The 23,132-nt window shown below is 51.2% G+C and overlaps 1 protein-coding gene across 1 annotated transcript in view; it reads left to right on the top strand.

Moving 5' to 3' along the window:
• Positions 1-23,132, top strand: part of DNAH6 (dynein axonemal heavy chain 6) — a 3,423,448-nt gene that overhangs the window by 1,707,013 nt on the left and 1,693,303 nt on the right. The window contains exon 24 of the mRNA XM_069626424.1: positions 3,070-3,289. Coding sequence (XP_069482525.1) covers positions 3,070-3,289 — 220 coding nt within the window. The remainder of the gene's footprint in view (positions 1-3,069; positions 3,290-23,132) is intronic.

Genomic DNA, 23,132 nt, shown 5'->3' with positions numbered 1-23,132 from the left:
CAGTGACAGCCACCTTACATGTTCTTGTGATCATTTTGGAGCGAAATAAAGCTCTTCTATCAATTCACAGTGTTGATCTTACAATATGGGAATGTTCTGGAACTGTATGCTTTGTGTGCACATGTGTGCTTTTGCTTTTGTTTATGTTGCTCCTTTCCAGAGCGAAGTGCTCACATGACAGAGTGCGCTAGGCTTGGCACACACATAACGAAAATACTTGGAGTGCACACTGTCAGCAACCAATCTCCACAACTGAAGTCAGCTATGCAGTGCCTGTTGCGATGGTGTATCGTGCAAACACGTAGAGGTAATGGAAGCGCTGGACACATACGAATTGCACGCAATGGGTACACCAACCGCGTTCGTGGCCATCTCAAGAAGTACGCAAAAGAAAGCTAGCAGTCAAACGGCCTGCCGTCCTGTATGTAACGGGACTTATTGGCGTACATGGTTTTGTTCAGTGCAAACGAATGTGAGTTGGTCTATACATTATCCATACTTAAAATGTGTGCTGCCTAGTTACGTGTGTCATGTCGCAGTGTCTTTCTTCACTCGCAAAGCAGAGTATTATCAGGGGCCCACCATACCAAACAGAAATGGTGGCATGTCAGTCCGTGAATGACAACAAGGCCAATGACGTACACCATATGCAAGTGCAGGCACTGCACGCCACCTTGGTGGTGTACCAACTGCAAAATGTCCTCCACACCCATTCTGTAATGGTGGCCACCCACAAGAGAGATGCATACCTCCAAGAGTGTTTGCTAGAGTTACATATCAGTATAGGAACGAACCCAAAGAAGGCAACAATCGGAAACCTACTTCCAACCTGTGGCCAGACTGTTAGTTCCAAGGGCCCTAGCCATGCACACAAGGCAGTAGGGGCTTCCCACTCTCAACACAACACAGTACACTGAATACAAATATCCCAATATCATCTGCAATACTCTCCGCTTCCCCAATGGGCTCTGAAGGTAGTTGCCTGTGCAGGTACCCAACAATGATTTATGTGTGAGAAGCTGCGGAAATGGCCTATATGTCAAAAGTGTGATGGTAAAACAATCCTTACATCTCCCAATGTCTTACTACACTCCCTGAAGAAAGGCTCTGTTGATGGCCACACCATTCCAAAGGGAAATACGTGCATGTCTCACCACTGCTGCTGTAGGAAGTCTAACATGTCCTCCACAATGATATTACGAACGTGGGCACATACATATTTAAAAGTGTATATGATGTACGAATATATGGTTATAAAAACTTATCCAAATGACTTAAGCAAAAGTAATGCACTCTTTATACATAGGTGTGTGGTGCACATACCTATAGCACTGTGCTCCCATACATGGCCGCATTATGTTGTGGGGGTTGTTCCCAGGCCTAGCCTCTTCCTCTTGGGTACATGCATGCACCCAAGCGCCTAGTCTTTGGGCGCACCCACTGCAATGCAATAGAGTCATGCATGGAAACATGTGGCCATGTAGCTTTCCTGACTATAGGTACGTATGGGTATAGTAACAAACCCAAACAACACAACATTTTCAAACCTACTTCCAACCAGTGGCCAGACTGTCACCTCCAATGGCCCTAGCCATGCACACAAGGCAGTATGGGTGTTGCACGCACAACACAACATAGTACACCAACTGCAAATATCCTCATAGTGTCTGCAAAGCGCTGCTCATCCCCAGTGGAGTCTGCCTACCTGCACCAAAGATTGATAGTGGCCTGACTGCCTGCACTCACCAAAGAATGATAGTCGCCTGTGCAGCAACCCGCCAATGAAGTATATATATAGTAAGTTCCCAATGGAGCGTCCACAGAAGATTGTCACCTGAGGAGCTATCCGCAAATTGCTGCATTGCTCGCGTACACCCCTTGCACCGTCTTCTTTACCCTAAACAAATGTATCCTAATGTCAGCTTTTCACTCCCACAACCTTTTCCTGCCCTCTATCACCAAACCGATCCTGCACACCATGTTTTGCAACTCCTTCTGGCGCTGCAAGATTGCAGCATTGCTCGCGTGCACCACTCGCACACCACCGTTTTCTTCGACCCAAACAAATACATCAAATTTTCCACTTTTCACTCCCCCAACTTTTTTATCCCCTCTTTCACTCTCTGATCATGCAAACCATGTTTCGCAACCTCTTACGGTGCGGCACTATCCTCCGATACACCATGGCGGTGTTTCCCAAAAACTTTGACACACAACACGCTTCCCTCCAGCCAATCACCGGCCGCGTCCAAAGTTCGCTGACAGCACGATGTACTGCAAGCCAATGAGCCTGCTGTCCGCGGAGCGAACAGGGTAATGGGTCCGCGGAGCGGAGCCAGATATCACTAAATTTTTTTAGGCTTACATTTCAGTTCTTTGAAACAAAAGTACTGGTCAGATTTCCACCTCATAAACAAAAGCAAGCTTTCTGACCCAAGCCCTTGCTCCTGCTGCACATTTGGTGCAAATCCATCCAGTTGTTCGGCCTGTAGCTGTGCACAAGGTTTTTTTCCCATTCAGTCTATGGAAAAAAAAAATTTGGGACCCCTCTATAACTTTGCCCCCCCCTGCACGAAACCTCACCAAACTTGCTGAAAAATTCAAAGCGGGCCATATACTTTTTTTGCAAAGTCTGGTCAGGATTCCTCCAGGGGGAGCAAAGTTATAAGCCTCCCAAAAACTGCTCTTCCTGTGGTTTGAGCAACTTAACCATAACAGGGTTGCTACCGCAGGCCCTGTAATATATTTATGACTTGCGTTACAAAGTGTTTCGTACTATCACCCCTTTTTGTATTTCATTTTCCCTTTCTGCAATATGTGGAGCTACACACTTCACTTTGCGCAGTGTTAGTCAATGAGCACTTTTTTAAATTTATAAGTAAGTAAGCAGTACAAATGTTATCATCATGTGCCCCATTGTGAATTTAAACACACTTGCTTACTAATTTGATTGCCCCTTTGTAATTGTCTTTGCTCTGTTACCAGTTTTAAAGGTATTATGGCTTACATGTTTCTTCTGGATTTTATTGTGAACACTTTCTAAATTGTTTTATATTTTACATTAAACAGATTTTACTTTTTGTCAAATGATGAACTTCTGGAAATTTTGGCTCAGACAAGAAATCCTCAAGCAGTACAACCACACTTGAGAAAATGCTTTGACTCCATTTCCAGACTACAATTTGCAGAAGTGCAACCCACTGAAGAGGAGGAACCGGCTCCCCATGAAGAGCAAGAAAAGGTGTTCACCAATGATATTTTAGCAATGCTGTCACCGGAGGGAGAACGGGTAAGACTGCTGTTATCTTATGGAGATATCATTTTTTTTGTGCAGTAGCCTCCATGGACTTTGATCATCTTCACGCAAATGCTTTCTTTGCTTAGTCACTGACTACAAATGCAATATTGATTTCTTTGCTTTTCTCTTATTACCTCTTCAGAAACTAGACTACAATTGTGAGGAATGAGGCAGCCTTCAGTTAGAGGAAGGATAACTGTTATGATGCTTTTTCAGAATCCGTTCAGGTGAGGGGTCTGAGAAGCCAATTTAAAGGTGCAACTAGTTTACACACTTAGGGGCCGACTCATGGAATTATTTGCATGGGAAATAGGGAACTTGCACGCCAAACTGCATGCAAAATTCCCTTTGTCGATTCATGGAATCGAATGTGCAGGATTTTTCGTGGAGTTTGCGCAGGCTTGGGGCGTCTCTGTGAGCCATCGAGTGCCTTGCGCGAGACACCATGCAGAGTGAGGGCGGTGGCTTCGGCAGAGGACTGGGAAGGGGGCGGAACTCAGAAAATGGGGAAGAACATGCAGAAAAGTTGGCGTTACGAGGGACAGCCTGCAGGCAGTCCCTCACACGCCCACATTTGTGCCAAACGACACATATTCATGGAACCACCCATGCAGCCTCTCATCATAGAAATGGCAACGCAAATCCCTCGATCACTAGGCCACCCGAAGGCAGGCATAAGGACACTTGTGCATAGGATTTGCAGCGCAGAGGTGGGTTTGCATGTTGGATTTAGGGTAGCGTGTATGCAACTGGGGTATCGATTGAACTTAGGGGTGTGGGTATGCAGTGTAGCGGGGTGCAGGAACGGTTTACAGGGGTTCGTACGCAGATTGTCCCAGTTTATACCAAGTTGCAAATTTTCATATGCATGTTGTCGAGGTTCCGGCAAAAGTTATGGGGGACTCTGCGCAGGGTCCCTGAGATGCAGACCTGCTTGCGGGGGGACACCCACACACTCTTTGAATGATGTATGTAAGAGCACGCAAAGATAACTGTTCTGGCTGTTTGTGCTTTGCGTATGGGCGTGTCGGGGGCATTCCGGGTGCGATTTGCAAATACGGTTACTTTGCGCACTAAATTCCATAAATACGCAGGGCACACATCTTTTATTCTGTGCACAGGCTTGCGCAGTGTCCTTCTCGGCGCGTGGCCCTTGTAGAATTTCTGCGCACATTTCCATGAATCGGTCCCTTAATCTTTAACCAAACTCTTCATGGTAGCATAGATGAGCAATTAGCCTTTTATTAAATTGTATTTTATTGTGCATTTGTAAGGTGCTTTATACAACAGGATTTTGTTTCAAAGTGCAACAAGGCTAAATGGGAAAGGAATAGAGGAAATAATAACAGTGGCAAAAACATTGGTTATAAATACAGTCATGGTCCTAGTAGGTCTTGTGGCATTCAACCGTGCAAGTGCATTGAAGAGAGGTGCAGGGGAGAGGGTTTGAAGGGGGAGCAGAGGAGTGGACTAGTACTGGAAGAGGGACCGTTGGTATGTGGAGCCACCAGGCAGTGCAGACTTTGTGGAGGAGGGGTGTGATGAAGGGCCTGAACTCCTGTGCAGTTCATGAGGATCAGGCCACCGGTCACAGCGGTAGTGGGGTAATAAGCAAGGAAGTGAGAGGTAGAGAAGAGCAGAGTTTGGAGCAGTTTCTGGCACTAGGGAGGTTCTGCTCAAATCTCCGAGGGGCACGGAAGATGTTCCAAAGGTAGGCACCCCCACTCTCTGCTTGGAGAAGCGTTTGACAGTCAGAGAGTTGGAATTAGGGGAGCGTAGGGCTCTAGCAGGGGAGTATTTACTGAGGGAAAGTTGGAGATAGATTAGGCCCCAAAAGGTCTTGTGGATGATGCAGAGGGTCTTGAATTTGATCCTTGCAGCTATCGGGAGCCATTGGAGAGATTTTCGTGCTGCAGAGATGCGGTCCCTGGGCTTGAGGCCAAGGATAAATCTTGCATTCCTATTCTGGATTAGCTGGAGAGGGCCGAAGGGGGGAGAGAGGGAGATTGAGAAAGAGGCTGTTGCAGTAGCCAGCCCGGAGAGGACCTGAGCTCTGGAGACATTGAGCTTCTGAGGGAAGGTGAGAAAAGGAGGTGGAGATGGAATTGGAACCTTTTGGTAATGTCCATGATGTGAGGGGTGAAGGAGAGAGCAGAGTCGAAGATGACACTGAGGTTTTTGGGTTCACCAGATGGTGGGGTTAGAGGGCCAGAAAGTAGGAGGAAAGGAGGATACAGGTGTCCCATTGAGGAGGATATCCATTTTACTGCCTTTGAGACAGAGATCATTTGCTGCACACCATGCCTGAATGGCGGACAGACAGCCGAGGATGAGAGAGGAGGAAGAAGGGAAGGTAGATGGAATTTTGAAGGAAAGCTGTGTGTCATCGGCATACCACTGGAAATGAGGGGAGAAGGGGGAGATCAGGTGTGCAAGAGAGGCGGGATAGATATTGAAGAGCCAAGGTGATAGAATAGAGACCTGTGGGACAGCACAGGTAGCGAAGGTGGTTGTGGCAGAGAAAGGCCCAATTGGAGCTGGGAAGGGCGATTAGTGAGAAAAGACTTTAGCCAGTCCAGTGCCTGGTTAGTGATGGTGAGGGTGTCACAATGAGGATGGAATGGTTGACCATGTCAAAGGCAGAGGAGAGCTGGAGGAGAATGAGAATGGCAGGAGAGTTGGAGCCGAGATTTGAGAGCATGGTTTCACAAGTGTTCAGGAGAGCAGTTTCCATGCCTCTGAATACCTGGAATCCAGATTGATGGTTATGAAGGCAGCCGACAAGATCAGTGTGGAGGGTCAGTTGGGGAGGACCAACTTTTCCAGGCGTTCACTCAGGAAGGGCGTAGTAGAGATAGGGCGATAGTTAGCAGGGCCGGAGGGGTCAGCGTATGGCTTTTTTAGGAGAGGGTGCACAAGGGAGTGCTTGAGGGAAAGAACCAGTGGTTGCGAAAGTCAACAAGAGCCGGGGTGAGAGAGGAAATGTTCTACTTAATGGTTCTGGAGGAGAAGGGGAGCACCTGTTTGGACGAGGCCTTCATAGAGAGGATCACTTTAGGGACCTCGTCCGGTGCTATGGGCAGGAGTTAGGGGGGTGAGAGGAAGGGGATCATGGGAACAGGCGTGGGAGAGGAGATGAGGGTGGAGGAGAGTGATGAAAGGATGTCCTGAGTTTGGGATGCCAAGTGAAGTGGGAGGCCAAGGGGGGGGAGGAAGCAAGGAGGGAAGGAGGGAAGGAGGGAAGGAGTGGATAGAGAAGTGAAATTGCCTTTGGAGCATGAAGCAGGCCAGTTTATCAGAGGATGAGCCCAAGGTCTGTCACTTCTGTTCAGCAACTCGCATTTCAGAGATGCTAGATCAGAGTTGTATCAGCTGTTCTTGGTGGCAGGTTATAGGCAGATCGACATGGCAGGGGCAAGGGTGTTAGATTAGCAAGGACCGAGTCAGAGGGAGAGCCCAGAGCCAGGGTGGGAGGGGGGATGAAGGTGGAGGCAAAAGTAGCAACTGACACTCGCTTCATCGGTCAAATGATGGCGAAGGAGGCTGGCCGAATAGGGGGTGGCTTGGATAGAGGGCCAAGGTGCCCCAGGTAGGAGGAAAGGTGAGAGAGGTCAGACCAGGAGCAGGGGTGGGGACCGGATTAGAGATAAGGAGATCACCAGAGATGAGGGCATCAAGAGTGTGGGCGGGAGAGTGGGTTGGGCCAAAAGGAAGAATGGTGAGAGAGAGGGAGTCACAGAGGACCTGGAACTGAGAGGTGGATGATTCAAGAGAGTCGAGGTGGATGTTGAAGTCACCAAGGAGAAGGAATTTGGAAGTATAGGTTAAAAGGTATGAGGCCTTTTCAGCCCATTCAAAGAGGAAGAGGGAGATAGGGCCAGACGGTTTGTAGATAGTGGCATGGGTGAGAGAGTTGGGGAGACCCCCAACCTACAGACGAGGCATTCAAAAGAGGAGTAGGATTGAGTAGGAATGATGGAAGCAGGGACCCACTCAGGGAAGATCAGGGCCACTTCACCTCCAGTCCTGTTGGGTCTGGGTTTGGAAAGGATTTTGCAGCCCTCGGGAAGAAGAGTGTCAAGAGCAGTGACAGAGCTGGCATTGAACCACGTCTCGGTCGAGAAGGAGAGGAGCAGGTTGAGGACCTTTGGCCATTGTAGTGCCATTGTGATAGAAATGAATGATGCACCTAGAGGATGAGAAGCATACAAGTAGTACTTCCCACCTAGGGCCACCATTAATGGGTGACGATGAGAAAGGAGAACAAGTGGAGAGCATATGGGGTCCATAGATCAGGAGAGGGGGACTGTGAAGAGAATGTCCATGAAAGTCTGTCTGCAAGTGGCATCGACGTAGGTGTCAGCGATAGGTAGGCCAGGGTTAGAGCTTTTTGCAGTTTTTTTCTTCCAGACTTCGTGAGAGAGATAGGATAAGTGATCGAATAGCAGTTGGAATAGATGGGAGAGATGGAGACTGCCATGGGAGTAGAGTGACAGAGAGAGATAAACAGGGGACCTGCAAAGTACAGTGGAACTCACCAAGTGGCCTAGCAGCCAGGCAGGAACAGAAGAGGTGGTGTGCAAAGGAAGACAATCCGTACACAGACTGAAAAACCCTCCTAGATTCAAATTTACACAAAAGGCACGAATACAGCAGAAAATGAAGGTTGCAGTGATTTTAAAAAGCACACCTACATTTGTAGTTGCCAAAAGGCACTAATAGAGTACAGAAATGGGGGGTGCAAATGTATGAAAGCACACGTAAATTTGATTTTGCCAAAGATATAAAGGCACCCTTGAAGGAGTTATGAATTAAACAGGAGAAATTAGTAAGATGAGAATGTGAGGCAGGTGGACATTTCAACGGGTAGAAAGATGCAGGTTGCAGTTAGGCTAGGGGAGGGAGTAAAAAGAAATGCAGCAAGCAACCACATAGGTGGATGAATCCAGGGCAGGGCAATCCTGGGTGCTTACCTGTGAACTGTATGAGTGAAATAGACAGGGTCCTGAAATACATGGGCAGCAGTGAGTATGTACATTCAGCCGCATGGACAGGGAAAAAGTTGCAGGAGCGGTGGCAGCAGGAGCTCCCTCCAGCTCCAGACAAGGGGCCTTGAGAGAGGGCCTTGTGGAGGGGCCCGGCTTCGCCTGCCGGCTCCCTCTATTGGCCAGATAAATCAAAGGCTCCCAATCAGGATGTGATGTGGGGTCCACCTTGCAGGGCACAACAAGGCAGATTCACTGTCTCACGGCAGTGGGAATGTTTATAAGTGCACACGTGCACAATCGAAATTCACAAAAGCCCAGGGGTTTACCTGCAAAGTGATGCTTGATGTAGTAGAATGGCAGGCGGGGGGAGATCTTGCAGCCCCTCATTCAGCTCAAGCCTGTGTTGAATGCTTGTAAAGGGTATACAATGTTTATAACGAAATTAAAATAGTGACATGGGGGTGGGCTAACGGATTAAAAGGGGTGGGGGAGCATAGGGGGGTTAGTAAAGCAAGGAAAACAGGGGGTTTGGGGGGACCCCCCAAAATTAAAAAAGAATACAATTCGAAATGTTTTCATTATTTTAGAATCATAAAGGTGACAAACAAATGGAGACACATTACCATAGGGACTAATGAATACCCCCAAACAAAATGAGAGCAGCTGATGCGCAAAAGGGCACCACTCTCTCCAAAATCTGTAAGGATCCAGACACAAAGTAGATATGCTGGGGGACTCAATTGAACTCATTGGAGGAAAGTTGCACACCTTTCCTAACAATGATTAAAGGCGTAGATTCATGCTTGGCCGCAACTCCAGAAGACATTGGCCAATGCAAAGGGTTAGCTTTGCTCGTTATTTGTCAGCTAACCAGGCACAAGTCTAATCTTCAGGCGAGAGGATCTCAAACATCTAAATAGCTAATAATTAGGCAATAAAGTAATTAATTCATAGGTGGATAATGTGATGAAAATACGCAGTTTTATAGAGAAATACATTAAAGATAAAAATACGTGAAACCGAGGACTTTAATAACACAGCATCCATAATGAACAAACCCTACATTCAATAAACAAGCATCGGCAATGCCAATAGTTTTGGCGTTTTTACTGAGGTTATTTGCATTTTGCGTTTATAGTTACCAGGGTGCAAGGAGGAGGGTACAAAGTTTCAAAGGAGGATGCGGTAGGGGGCGCAGGTGTGCAAGAGAACGAGAAGGAAGAAGAGTGGAGCAATAGCCCAGTATGAAATAACTAGCTGTAGGAAATGGAAAGCCAGGCGCCTGACTATTGTTAGGGAACTTCTCAAGGGCTGTACGGAGCACATATTCACATGTGTGGAAATGACCTGGATTTCGTGAGAAGGCGTTACCCTGTACACTGCTCCTTAAGGGGAAAGATCTCACTTGTAGGGCAGTGGTGCTGCCAGCCTTGTTTTTTCAGGTGTGCTGAATAGCGCGAACCTGCTGATTTTAGACGACTTCAGGCGCTCTGAGATAATAAACACAGCAATACAGTGTGAACCGTGCATGAAGGACAGTGGCACAAACACAATCCGACCTCGCTAGTGAAGCGCCTCTGCTAATTGCGCAGGATCTTGTTGTGAATGGAAAAAGGACAGAGCCCCTTTAAGAAGGAAGCCCAGGACTATGGGAGGGAGCGGGAGGCAGGAGGAAGGGGAGGAGCAAGGGAAGGGAAACGGCAGTCAAGAGGTAGGAGGAATAAAGAAAGGTTGAACACGATGGTGGCTCTGTGTTTCATGGTATGCGTGGGCACTGGTGAGTGCTGAGTCCCCCCCACAACAACTGGCGACGAAGGGAAACGTCCCACGCCGTGGAGGAAATGGTACAGGTGACACCCCATGCGGGAGGTAGAAGGGCCTGGGTGCTCAGCAGCAGTGGGGGCCCGTACGCCCAGCAATAATGGAGGGCCCGTGCGCCCAGCAATAATGGAGGGCCCGTGCGCCCAGCAGCAATGGGGGCCCGTGCGCCCAGCAGAACAGGAAGACGGAGGGCCCGGGAGCCCTGCAACGGAGGAGTACGGGTGCAGGACCCGCATACCCACCAGCATCCGGGGGCCCGTGTGCCCGCAGTGACCGAGGGCCGGCGCGCCCGCAGTAACGGAGGGCCTGTGCGCCCGTAGTGTGGAAGGGCCCGTGAGCCCAGCAGTGGAGGAGGGCCCGTGAGCCCAGCAGTGAAAGTGGGCCCGTGAGCCCAGCAGTGAAAGTGGGCCCATGAGCCCAGCAGTGAAAGCAGGCCCGTGAGCCCAGCAGTGAAAGCGGGCCCGTGAGCCCAGCAGTGAAAGCGGGCCCGTGAGCCCAGCAGTGTGGAAGGGCCCGTGAGCCCAGCAGTGGAGGAGGGCCCGTGAGCCCAGCAGTGTGGAAGAGCCCGTGGCCGTGAGCCCAGCAACGGAGGAGACGGAGGACCCGTTCGCCCACAACAGAGGGAGACCGGTGAGGAGCTCCGGAGGAGGGCCCGTGTGCCCCGCAGTGAAGAGGAACACAAGAAAAGGACCCGTGTGCCCAGTAGCTTGAAGGGCCCGTGTGCCCCGCAGCCCAACAGCGGCCGGTGCGCCCTGTCGGAGGGCCTGTGAGCCCAGAAGTGACCGAGGAAGCCCTGTGTGCCCGTCGCTGATCTGAGGCCCAGTGTGCCTCGAGAAGCTGAGGCCCGAGCGCCTTGAGAATGTGAGGCCCGTGCGCCTCGAGAGGAAGAGGCCCTTGTGCCTGGGAGGACGAAGAGGGCCCGTGCGCCCGTCATCGACCGGAGGCCCATGTGCCGTGAAGGTGAAGCCTGTGCGCCTCGAGACGGAGAGGCCCGTGTGCCTGGAAAACGAGCAGAAAGCGCCGGAGGATCCAGGCGGGCCCGTGCGCCCAGGAGAGAAGAGCCAACACCGTGACGCGAGAAGACCCGCTGGCCCGCGGCAACCACTCAGCAAGTAAGGTGTCGGGGAAAGGGAACCTCGCGTCTCCCCATGTGACATTCAAACACATACGGGAAAACCACATTCCGACCAAAAGGGAACCCCCGTGTCTCCCGCACGTGACACATAAAATAATACGGGGAAACTACAATACGGAAAAGGGGAATCCCCGTGTCTCCCCATGTGACATCCCAAGGGACAATTAAGGAAGAAAGATACGAATCCCCGTGTTTCCCCCCGTGACACCCAAGGGGATAAGAAGCTAAGAACGCTACGGCAGAAGGGAACCCCTGTGTCTCCCCACGTGACATCCAACGGGACAAAACGAAAAAAAAACACCACGGAAAAGGAAATCCCTGTGTCTCCCCGTGTGACATTAAAGCAATTGTGCGACAGAGACCGCCACAGCAGAGAGGGGAACCCTGTGTCTCCCATGAGTCACACCCCTACAGACGACAGAGATAAACCAAAACAAAGAAGGGACTCCCAAAGCCAAAGTAGGAGGGAAACCCCGTGTCTCCCCAAGTGACATTCAAAAATAAAGGAGTGAGCCACGCTATGAGGGAGAAGGAAACCCTGTGTCTCCCCACACGTAACATTTAAAGAGACCATACAGTTAAACCAAACCACAACAAAAGAAAGAAAGCCTGTGCTTCCCACGTGAGACCCACACAGAAAGCCATAGCACCAAGAGTCAACTGTGAACAACGCCCACGTGCCACCTGACTAACGAAAGCAGACCAAGCGACACCATCATGTGGCCCCGGATGCAGCGGACCCCAATGCCCAACCACCAGTACCAGGAGCACCCTCCTCTCACGCAAGCCTAATGAGGAGACCCGCCCCATTCACATTATACCCACGTCACGACCAGGGCCAACGATGGGAAGAGTGGATGGAAGAATTTGAGGACTTCGTAGGTGCAATTGGGAACAAAGACCCGCCGAACAAACTTAGCATATTTAGGAACCTGGTAGGAAAAGAGGTAAAGGACATCATCAAGACAATCCCAGCTACAGACAAAACCACGTACCAACGTCTCCTCGGTGCACTAAACGACAAACTCATAACAGGATCCAACAAAGACTACGAACGCCTTGCATTCAACCAACACAGGCAGCGTCCACACGAATCGATTGGGGAGTTCGTCATACGTCTCCAGCAGAAGATAGGAGACTGCGACTTCGCCAACTTCAATGATGAAGAAGCTATAAGACTAAGGATCATAGAAGGGTGCACCTCGTCAACGCTCAGGAAACACCTTCTCATAAAGCCCCTACCCCTAGCGAAAATACTGAATATGGCAAAAACATACGAGAGAGTTGAGGCACAGGCAGGCACCATTGAAAGGGAAGTGGAACACGACGCCATCGCAGCCCTCACGGAAGAGCGACCGCAATACTCTGAGCCCACTCGACCCTGGAGAAGGAGGAAACCGAGTAGACACTGGCCAGAAAGCCCAGACACAGAACAATACCACGGGCGAGGGTGGAAACACACCCACAGACAACCATACCCAGCCTTTGGACGAACATGCTGGCGCTGTGGCCTGGAAGGACACCTTCAGAGAATGTGCAGGGCAAGACCACCCACAAGCTCGACATGCCAACCCACACCCCAGGCAAGAGACCCGAGTGCACCTAGAGCACGGTTAGACATCAGGAAAGACATCAAGGTCGTGAACACCAGCCCACCCAGAAGTCTCAGGAATGCACACCCCCTCGACCCTTACGGACCAGCACTTGGCACACGAACCCCACCCGTTCTGCCAGAGGACTATGAGCTTCGCAACCGCCCAGTGCCCTTGGAAATATCGTACGAGGGGGGGGAAATAGAAGTCACAGAAAACTGCACTACAAGACAACCGTACCAGACGAGAGTGGAAGAATACCCCCTAGACAAACCCCAAGACCATGCCGCTTAATGGAGGACAGCACAGATGGAACAGCCCAAAGGACAGCCACGACGTGACCCAAACCAAGGAGACCGCAGAGTGCTGGACACCATCCGCATGATACCGAGTCCCGCCAGAGGACACAGCCGTCTCAGTCACCGTAAAGCACTACAGCACGCACTCATCAACGTCCACTACAGGTCATTCAAAGTAACCCACAAGAAGGACTACGTGCCCAAAGAGCAGGTGACAACTATGACAGAGAACTACGGCAAAATGACGCCAAAGGACTCCCTCCTCCACGAGCTATACTTTGAAGAGTAGGAACCAATGAAAGGAGAAGAGATCGAGAGAAAGGAAGAGGAGAGAGCAGAGACTTATGAAACACTGCAACAAGAGAGCGGGGAAGAGACCCACGAGCAACCAAGCAGGCCCCACCGAGCCACAAAGAGGCCCCAACGTCTCATCGAACAAATGTGACCCGGGAAGTCTCATGTTAAGCAAGGGGGAGGTGTTGTGAATGGAAAAAGGACAGAGCCCCTTTAAGAAGGAAGCCCAGGACTATGGGAGGGAGCGGGAGGCAGGAGGAAGGGGAGGAGCAAGGGAAGGGAAACGGCAGTCAAGAGGTAGGAGGAATAAAGAAAGGTTGAACACGATGGTGGCTCTGTGTTTCATGGTATGCGTGGGCACTGGTGAGTGCTGAGTCCCCCCCACAACAGATCTGCCCAGTGTTGAGCTTCCCAGCAGCAGTCTTCCTTTCGGCTACAAGGTTGTCTATCCGCTGTGCAATGATGTAACCCACCCTCATGTCGTCATTGTTACAAGTACATGTAACGTGACACAAGCCGTGCCGAAAAAGACACTGGACACGACAATTCCTTCCCCCTAAATAAACATTGAGTGCCAGGAAGTTGCCACCAAACAATTGCTATTCCTTACACAGCAGACTAGGTTTTAATGTAGCATTAGAGGGGTATCTTTGCATTTCCTTTTCCAAGAAAGTTATTTCTGTATAATCAAACGCAGCGATCATTTGTATCTTGGAACTTATTAAGTGACCAGCCAGCAGATGGGCAAATGCCTCTATGCTATTTAAAATGTTTGACTTTCCAGAGCTGTGCTTAATAATCTCTTTAGGCCCCCTGCGTGATAAAAAACTGACAGGGTAATTCATAGAAATTCGCACAAAAGTGGCGCACGCGGCTGGCGCACAGTGTCCCCGTGCGATACACTGCGCCAGCCGCGTGCGATAAAATCCTTTTCATCGCACAACGTATTCATGGATTTTAGCCTCAAAAACCAGCCGTGGCGCAGAGTGGCGCAACGACCCTGCAGCAGCGCCAGTTACGCCCCCAAGAACGCCCTCGCGCAAGGAAAAGCCTTCAAAATTCCCAAATCATCGCAAAGGGCTGCGCTAACCCTGGACCAGTTCACAGGGCTGCCAAACAGCAAACGCCAAAAGGGGAACGTGTATTTCAGTGGTTCTCGGGAAGTTTCACACGCGATTGTCCTGGGTACGTGTACATCAGGGGTGCGCGGGAAGTAGCACACGCGATTCCATCAGGGCACGTGTATTCCAGGGGTGCGCGGAGGTATCACACGCAAAAACAGCAGGGTACGTGCATTTCAGGGGTGCGCGGGGAGTATCACACGCGATTCCATCAGGGTACGTGTATTCCAGGGGTGCGCGGGACGTATCACATGCAAAAGCAGCAGGGTACGTGTATTTCAGGGGTGCGCGGGAAGTATCACACGCGATTCCAGCAGGGTACGTGTATTCCAGGGGTGCGCAGGGAGCACTACACGTGAATTGCCCGTGTGGGTCCTCCCAGGTGTTCCCTCTACACCCTCCAGGGCCCCTGCAGGCAGCCCACACCACAGGGGACTACCCTGCACATGTCCCGCAGGCAGCCCATCCACCATGCTCATGCCCCCAGCCAACCCACATGTCACCTTGCACTACTGCCCACACACACATGTCCCCCTGCACCCCCACCACCCAGCAGTGCAGGGCACCCTCCACCAGGCCCCCACTCATGTGTCTCCCAGCACCCCCAGCACCCAGCACTGTGCTGCACCCTCCATCAGGACCCCACTCATGTCTCCCAGCACCCCCACCCCCCACCAGTCAGGGGCACCCTCCACCAGGCCCCCACTCATGTCCCCCTGCACCTCCACCCCCCAGCAGTGCAGGGCACCCTCCACCAGGCCCCCACTCATGTCTCCCAGCACCCCCACCCCCCAGCAGTGCAGGGCACCCTCCACCAGGTCCCCACTCATGTCCCCCTGCACCCCCACCCCCCAGCAGTGCAGGGCACCCTCCACCAGGCCCCCACTCATGTCTCCCAGCACCCCCACCAGTCAGGGGCACACTCCAGCAGGCCCCCACTCATGTCCCCCTGCACCCCCACCCCCCAGCACTGTGGTGCACCCTCCACCAGGCCCCCACTCATGCCCAACTCATGTCTCCCAGCACCCCCACCCCCAGCAGTGCAGGGCACCCTCCACCAGACCCCCACTCATGTCCCCCTGCACCCCCACCCCTCAGCAGTGCAGGGCACCCTCCACCAGGCCCCACACATGTCCCCCAGCCAACACGTCATCACAATCCAGATCCCAGGCTCCTATGCCCACCCAAATCACACCCCACGCCACCTCAGTCCAAACACCCAACCAAGCTTTACATCCATTCAAAATTGAAATACCCATTACATGATAGATAACAAATAATGCGCATGAGTACAAGTCCGTCAGACCCACACAATGGCAACACATGACTGTGAAAACCCACATTGTGGCAGGCATGAAACCAATGAGAGAAGTCCACACATTGAAGTAAGAAACAAAAATGTATTACAGTGTAAATGAAGTGAATGAAATCAAAACAAACAATAATGGCAACAAAAATCAAAATGCAGCATGTCCACAAAAATAATAAATAATTAAAATGGGAATCCTAAAAATAAAAAACCGTAATGAAATTGTGCCCAAAGTCACCGTCCAACAAAGCAAATCCAAAGGGAAAGTAAAGTGAAAATCCATTGCTCCATGGTGAAAAAATAATAAAAGATGAAGGCCACAAATCCACTGTCAAACTATGTACAAAGAGCAAATCCAGGGTCCATGATCCCAACGATGTAAATGAAACCTACAATAAAACCCACCTAACTAATAACTATATACAAAAAAGTGGGGCATAGTCCAAGCGCCCCAAATAAAAAAAAATAAAAAAACCTAACACTAATTAACTATGTACAATGGCAGCGGGCTAGTCCAACGGCTCACTTCTGGATGTTGCGGGCCAGGGCATCATCGAACTCCTGCTCAATGTCCCGGAGGCGGTCCTGTTCCATGGCCCCGAGGGTCCGCAGGGACGACAACATGTTCTCCTCCAACTACCTGCGGATTGCCTCGAGGCACTCGGCCCGTCTCATGGCCCTCCGCATGGAGTTCTCCGCCCTGACCATCGTGAGCCGTGCCTCTTCTGCCCGCTGCTGCTCCGCATCTATGAAGTGGCCCAACCGCTGCCACACGGAAGACACTTCCCATCATGGGTCCTCCTGCCCTCCGGCCGAAGCCTGCCCCTCCGATGTCGAAGGCCCCGTGCCATCATGGCTCCCACGTACAGCCTCCTGCTGCTGCTGCTGCTGTCCATGTGCCCTGTCCGATGGTGCCTGCACATCCTCCTCCAGCTGGGGTGCAGTTGTTGATGTGGCCGACCCTGCTGGACGTCCTACTCCCAACTGTGGCAGGGATCTGTTGTCCACCAGCCTGGCCGCACGGTCAGAGGCAGCTCCACAGGGCACCCAGGTGATACATATGTGGGAAGATGGCATGGAGGACGACTGGGGCATAGGGGGTTCCGTTGAGGAGGGGGTCGGAACAAGGTCCAGGAAACGGAGGAATCCGGCCATGGTGAGCTGTCCCAGTGGGTCAACGCGGTCAACGAGCCATACGAGAAGACGTGCAGTCTCATCATGGAAAGACTGCAGGTCAGCTCGCATGACCCGTTGACGCAACGCCACCCCATCCTGGACAGGCTCAGCCTGTTGCAGGATAGCCACATCCACAGGGAGAGGAAGGCCAGTTGGTGTAAGCCAATCCCCACCCTGAGAACGGGTCTGGAGGTAGGCATCCCTGCTGGTGCAAGATGATGCAGTGACAGGATTGCACACCACACAGGCACCTCTGCGGCGGCCTGTGCTGCCACCTGTTCCTGGTCCTGCACTGCACCACTAGCACCAGTTGAATCCCCACCTCCAGACCCCGCCTCTGTTGCTTGCACGGCCTCCTCCTCCACCAAACCCCCCACCAACCTGGATGACTCCGTGCCATCTTCCTCCGTTGGGCCCTTTGGGGTCCCAGCTGCCCCTTCTGCTGCTGAGGAGTCCAACTCCAACCTCCGCCTCCTGGACCTCCCCTCGGCAGCTGCGGCCTCGGACGCTCACCGGACTCCTCACTCCCCGACGAGATCACAACCTGGGAGGGGAGCCGGGCCTTGCGTCTACGGCTGGTGGTGCGACCCCTGACACTGTGCTCCACAGAACCTTCTCCGCCCTCTTCATCAGTTGACGCTGCAGACAGGGAGAAATAAAACACAGGCATCAGGGCACTGTATAATGGACTCATAAACACATGACAGTTGTACATGAGTGGCATTGGCAAACCTCAGACATGGCATCACAATCCCCAACACACATGTCATTTCAACTTGCACACATGAGCTATACCACAGCCATATCGCAACAGCCAGCACCATCCATACACATACAACAGCATGAGCAGGCAAAGGTGAGCCAGACATCACATGCGACACAGGGGGTGCACTACACATGCACACACACCACCACACTTGCATGCATGTGTACACCTCCGCCAACTGTCGCAGTGTTCAGATCGGCATCCATGTCACACCTGCCAATCATTCTTCCACATCCTTTGCCATGCAAGCTGTTAGGAAAGATTTCGTAATTATAGGTAATTTTCCTTCCATGTGGCAACCCCTAAACTTTTTGCTGTTGTTTTTCACCTTGTTCTTGACTTTGCCAGAGAAGTGCAGCCTTCTGCCGCACTCCTCTGGGCTTTCGCTCCTTTCTTACGGGGAAACTGACATGCCCTTAAGACAGTCAGTACCGGGGAACGCTGTTTCCCGTAGTTTCTTTTATCATGTTGCGGCTTTAGTGCAACATGACACAAGAGGGCACTGTAAGCTAAGTTACAGCTCTCTTGGGTCTCTAGCCTTCTACAGGCCCTAGATACTCGTTTAGGATTGTATTTGATCGGTGCAAGTGATTCAGGGACTGGAATGGTGGCAGCGATCGTTTTGTGTATTTTGAGCTCCTTTTGGCGTTCTGAGCGCGTTTTTCGCGCTGAACCCAAAATGGTGGCCTGGCTCCCAAAATGGCCAGACCACGAGGCTCCTTTGTCCTGTCCACTGACCGTCTTGCTCCCTTCACCTTCCCCAGGTCGAGCGACCCGGGGCCTTCCTTATTTGGGCATGTACTTTCCCGCGAAACACAGATGCTTTCGCGGGCTTCTACATGTCGTTTGTGTGCCTCCAGGGTGTGGGCTGGGATGTCTGGTCCCAATACACATCCTGGGTGCCAGAGAGTCTAGGGTGGTGTGAATGCCTGGGACCACCGTGGTCCGTGATTGGTCCACGAATGGTATGTGTGTTGATGAGCGGATCTCCCATTGGCTCCCCTCCGTTTTGGCGCGAAGGGAACCGTGGATAAGAGGGGGCTGGAAACACCACTACCATGTCGATCTCCTGAGTTCTCACGAACGAAGGAATACAGGAGCCAAGTATCCTGCAACCACGAGGCTGGACCGAGGAATCGCTGGTGACCCGCTGAAGGACTCCTCCTTTGCACTGCTGTCGTCCTGTGAAACCCTTTCCTCCTTTGATCGAACCAGAAGGCCTGTACTGGTGCTTCGACCTTTGGAATAGCAGGACCAGCTATTCTCGGCATCTTCACCATCTCCTGCCAAGTAAGCCTTCGGAAGCGTCTCTGGGCCATCCAGTTGACTGACCAGCTTACACGGGAGCCTTGCTCTCTAACCGCCGCCAGGTTGTGTAGTATCTCGAGTCCTTGTCACTCTCCCACGCTTCGTGCACTTGGCGTTCCCAGGTCTGAAGGGAGGAGTGTACATTTGGCTCAGATACACACGGCCGCTCCGTTGCCCTGCTGCGGCAACAAACTGTGCAGGTTTCTTCGATTGGGACGTCTTTTTCCTCTACACGACGACGAGGCATTCCCGGCTCTTCTGAACCTGCCAGCTGCTGAAACTAACGTGGAGAAGCCTGGGTCTGCTTGCATCGGGGACCGGTGAGTAGTATAGCTAGGATCTGGTCGCCCTCCTGCAGTAGCCCATTGCTTTTCCCCGCTGTATAAAAACAGCACCCTTTTGTCCGTACTCGCGCTCTGCTTCTGCTCCCTGTGGAGGCTGCGCTTGAGTCGCGGAACCTGTTCTTCTTCTGTTGTGCACTAACCCGAACTGCCTGACTTCCTCCGAAGAGCTTCTCCTTTTGCCCGTTGGCACCAGCGTGTGCAGGTACTTTGAGCACAAGGCTCCACTCTTCGCAGGGCTCGGACTTCCATCTAGTTAGGTGCCTCTGAAGGCGAACTGAGTCTAAAGCATTATCGCACTGCCTGTTTTCCTTCCCTTTCAGGTGGACTACACATTTCGTGCATATAATGCTTGCGACTGTCGTATTTGTATATATATTGTGTTGATATGGTATGTGTTGGCTTAGTATTGTGATATTGTGATTTTCTCGCTACGGTCATTATTTTAAAGGCCTTAAAATAAATGTGTATATATTTTTGATATAACAACTGTTTGGAGTAGTTTGTAAGCGCTCTTGCTTTGTGTGCTCATTGCGGGCTTTCAGTCACCCTCACCCCTCTTGAGACCTAGTCTTGACCGCCGCGATCGCTACCTTGATTGGTCTGGCTCGTCCAGAGGTTACCCTGTTCCAAGTAATTAGGTTGGCCTTCTGAACTTCTGCGCCACCCGGACAGAGTTCAGAAATCCGTCTTAACAAATTGGTGTACAGCGGTGGGATACGACTGAAGGTATCCAGTGTTGCGCTCGAACTAAGGCATTTCAGGTTATTCCAACCAGTACACGTAGTGAATTGTTGTAGTATAACTTTAAAAAGGCCATAGTCCTATCAAACAGTATGGAAACAAGTACCTTGTTAACTTTAAATGCTTCTAAATCAGAAACACTAAAAAAGATGTGTGCGGAGAGAGGTGTTTCCTCTCAAGGCACGAAATTGGAAATGATCCAAAGAATCGTGGCGTGGCAAGAAGCGCAGCTTGATGCTATAACTTCTGAGGACAGTGCGGAAGGTGGTGGGGCTGCTCTCACTGGTAGAACCGACGGTTCTGCCGCCGCACTGATCCATCGCGACCACGAGGACAGGGAGGACGAGATGTCTAATGTTTCCTCTGCCAGTGCTGATGGGGAGGCTATGCTTGAATTCAAGAAGCAAGAGCTGCGGTATAGGCAGCAGGAGCTTGAATTCAGCATAGCCAAACTAAAAATCGAACAGGCAGAAAAACAAAAAGACAGGGATCACCAGTTGGAACTGGCCAAGCTTCAGGTTGCAAATGGGTCCAAGGGTCCTGGACATGGGTCTGGGGCCTCCTCTCATCCACGGTTTCCGAAAGATCTGCTCAGTGTGTATGAAGAACGGAATGACATTATGGACTGGCTGAATGCGTTTGAGTATGCATGCGAAGTTCAACAAGTTGACAATGCTGATAAGATTGCATGGTTACTCAGCAGACTGCCCCATTCTGGCTGTAGTGCCATCATGGAAATGTCGAAGGCTGAGCGAGCTGATTTCGCAATGTTAAAGCAAACTCTCATTTTAAAGTTTGGGAAGACTCCGGCCCAATATTTGAAACGTTTTAGAGAGTATAAGAAAAAGAAAGGTGGTACTTGGGTGTCTTATGTCGCTGAATCCTTGAAAAACTTAACTGGCTGGGTCGAAGGTTATAAGGTTTCTACCTTCGAAGGCATGATAAATCTTGTCATGCTGGAACACATTTTTGCTTCTTCTTCCCCGGAGCTTAAGCAGCATTTGGCCGATTCGAAGGAGATAGATCCTAAGAAGCTGGCCATTGCAGCAGACTTATGGGTGTCACATCGAGTGTCCCATAAGGACAAAACTCATCCTGGTAAGCAGGAGGAAGGGAAAAAGTCCAAAGATATGGAGGGTGGGGAATCTGCTAAATCCTCTTCCCATAAGGGCCACAAAAAGAAAAACAAGGGTAAGACACAAGAGAACTCACAGGGTAGTGGAGGTCAGCCTCCAAAACTGAACTCTGGTTACAATAAGCCTCCCTATGTAAACAGACCCATTGGAGCTTGTTTTGCTTGTGGAGCAACTGACCACGTGAAGCGTGATCCCCGTTGTAAGGTTAGACCTTTGGGGGTCCACTCCGCTAATCTGGCCTTCTCCTCCTACGAGGAAGAAGAGATTACGGGAGCATCCTTCTCCTCAGACTCATTTCCCAGCGGAATAGAGGCTGAGGTAGTTTTAGTGTCCCTGGGTTCCTGGGAGCCTAAAGTCGCAGAGGCTTATGCTAGGATTCCGGATAATACCAAGCACTACTTTAAAGACAGTGTGCTGATCAATGGAGTGGATACTCCAGCTCTTAGGGATAGTGGGTGCAGTCGCACTGTAGTGGATTCTACCTTGGTAGACTCAGAGGAAGTTGCCAGAGCTGCTCTGATGCCCACTAAGTTGGCTGACGGCCCCCTCCGTATGTTTCCCGTAATACCTGTAAATCTTACTTTAAATGGTACAGCAGTCAGGATTCCAGTGAGCATTCAGGGAAACGTCCCGGGAAAGGTCTTGTTAGGTAATGATCTCAGAGCTTTAGGGCTCGTAGGAGACACTGCCGAAAGACCCTACACACGGTCTCAAGCACGGGCAGCATTGGCCAAGTCCAATACGCCGCCCCAGCCGAAGGGGAAACCCAAGGCGAAAGGAGTCAACAAGTCACGACGAGGGAAAGAGAATATTCCCCCGAGCTCGCCTACCACTGCGGTGGAGGAAGTTGGTCAATCGCCCGGGCCTGACGAGGAAGTGGCGATGCCTGAAGTTTTCGACCCCAACGATCATCCTGAACTAAAAGACTTGTTAGTTGAAGGAGGTCCTGATAGGGACGAATTCAGTAAAGGCCAACGTGAGTGCCCATCTCTGGAAGGCCTAAGGAGACAGGCCTGCTCCCAGCTTGAGGGTGAACCTCCTGGGACGCATAGGATTTATTGGGAAGGTGGACTCCTGTATAGTGAGCCCACAGAGTCTACAGAAGGAGACCATAGGAGGTTGGTGGTTCCCCTTGCTGTTAGGCCCTTCCTCCTGCAGTTGGCGCATGAAGTTCCCCTTGCTGGTCACCTTGGTATGAAGAGGACCAAGCAAAGGTTATCCATGCACTTCTACTGGCCCAAGATGGGGGTGCAAGTAGAAAGTCACTGCAGGAGTTGTGCCTCCTGCCAGTTGTCTGGTAAGGTTGGCGCGACAATCCAAGCTCCGTTGGTACCGCTCCCAGTTGTGGGGGTACCATTTGAAAGGGTAGGGATCGACATCGTTGGTCCCCTTGACCCGCAAACATCCTCGGGCAATAGGTTTATCCTGGTGCTGGTCGACCATGCAACCAGGTATCCGGAGGCCATCCCATTGAAGACTGTAACTGCCAAGTCAGTTGCAAAAGCTTTACTCGGCATATTTACTAGGGTTGGCTTCCCTAAAGAAGTTGTGTCAGATCGTGGCAGCAACTTTATGTCGAAGTATATGCAGGCTATGTGGAAAGAATGAGGGGTCACCTACAAGTTCTCTTCTGCATACCACCCCCAGACCAATGGTCTGGTGGAACATTTCAACAGAACGTTAAAGAGCATGATTGGGGCTCTGGAGGAGCCCCAGAGAAGAAAATGGGATCTTCTTTTACCATGCTTACTGTTTGCCTACCGAGAGGTACCACAGGAGGGTGTTGGCTTCAGCCCCTTCGAAC

This window comes from Ambystoma mexicanum, chromosome 6p, assembly GCF_040938575.1.
Source record: "Ambystoma mexicanum isolate Mex_15411 chromosome 6p, UKY_AmexF1_1, whole genome shotgun sequence".
NCBI lineage: Eukaryota > Metazoa > Chordata > Amphibia > Caudata > Ambystomatidae > Ambystoma > Ambystoma mexicanum.
This window is presented reverse-complemented; position numbering and strand designations above follow the sequence as displayed.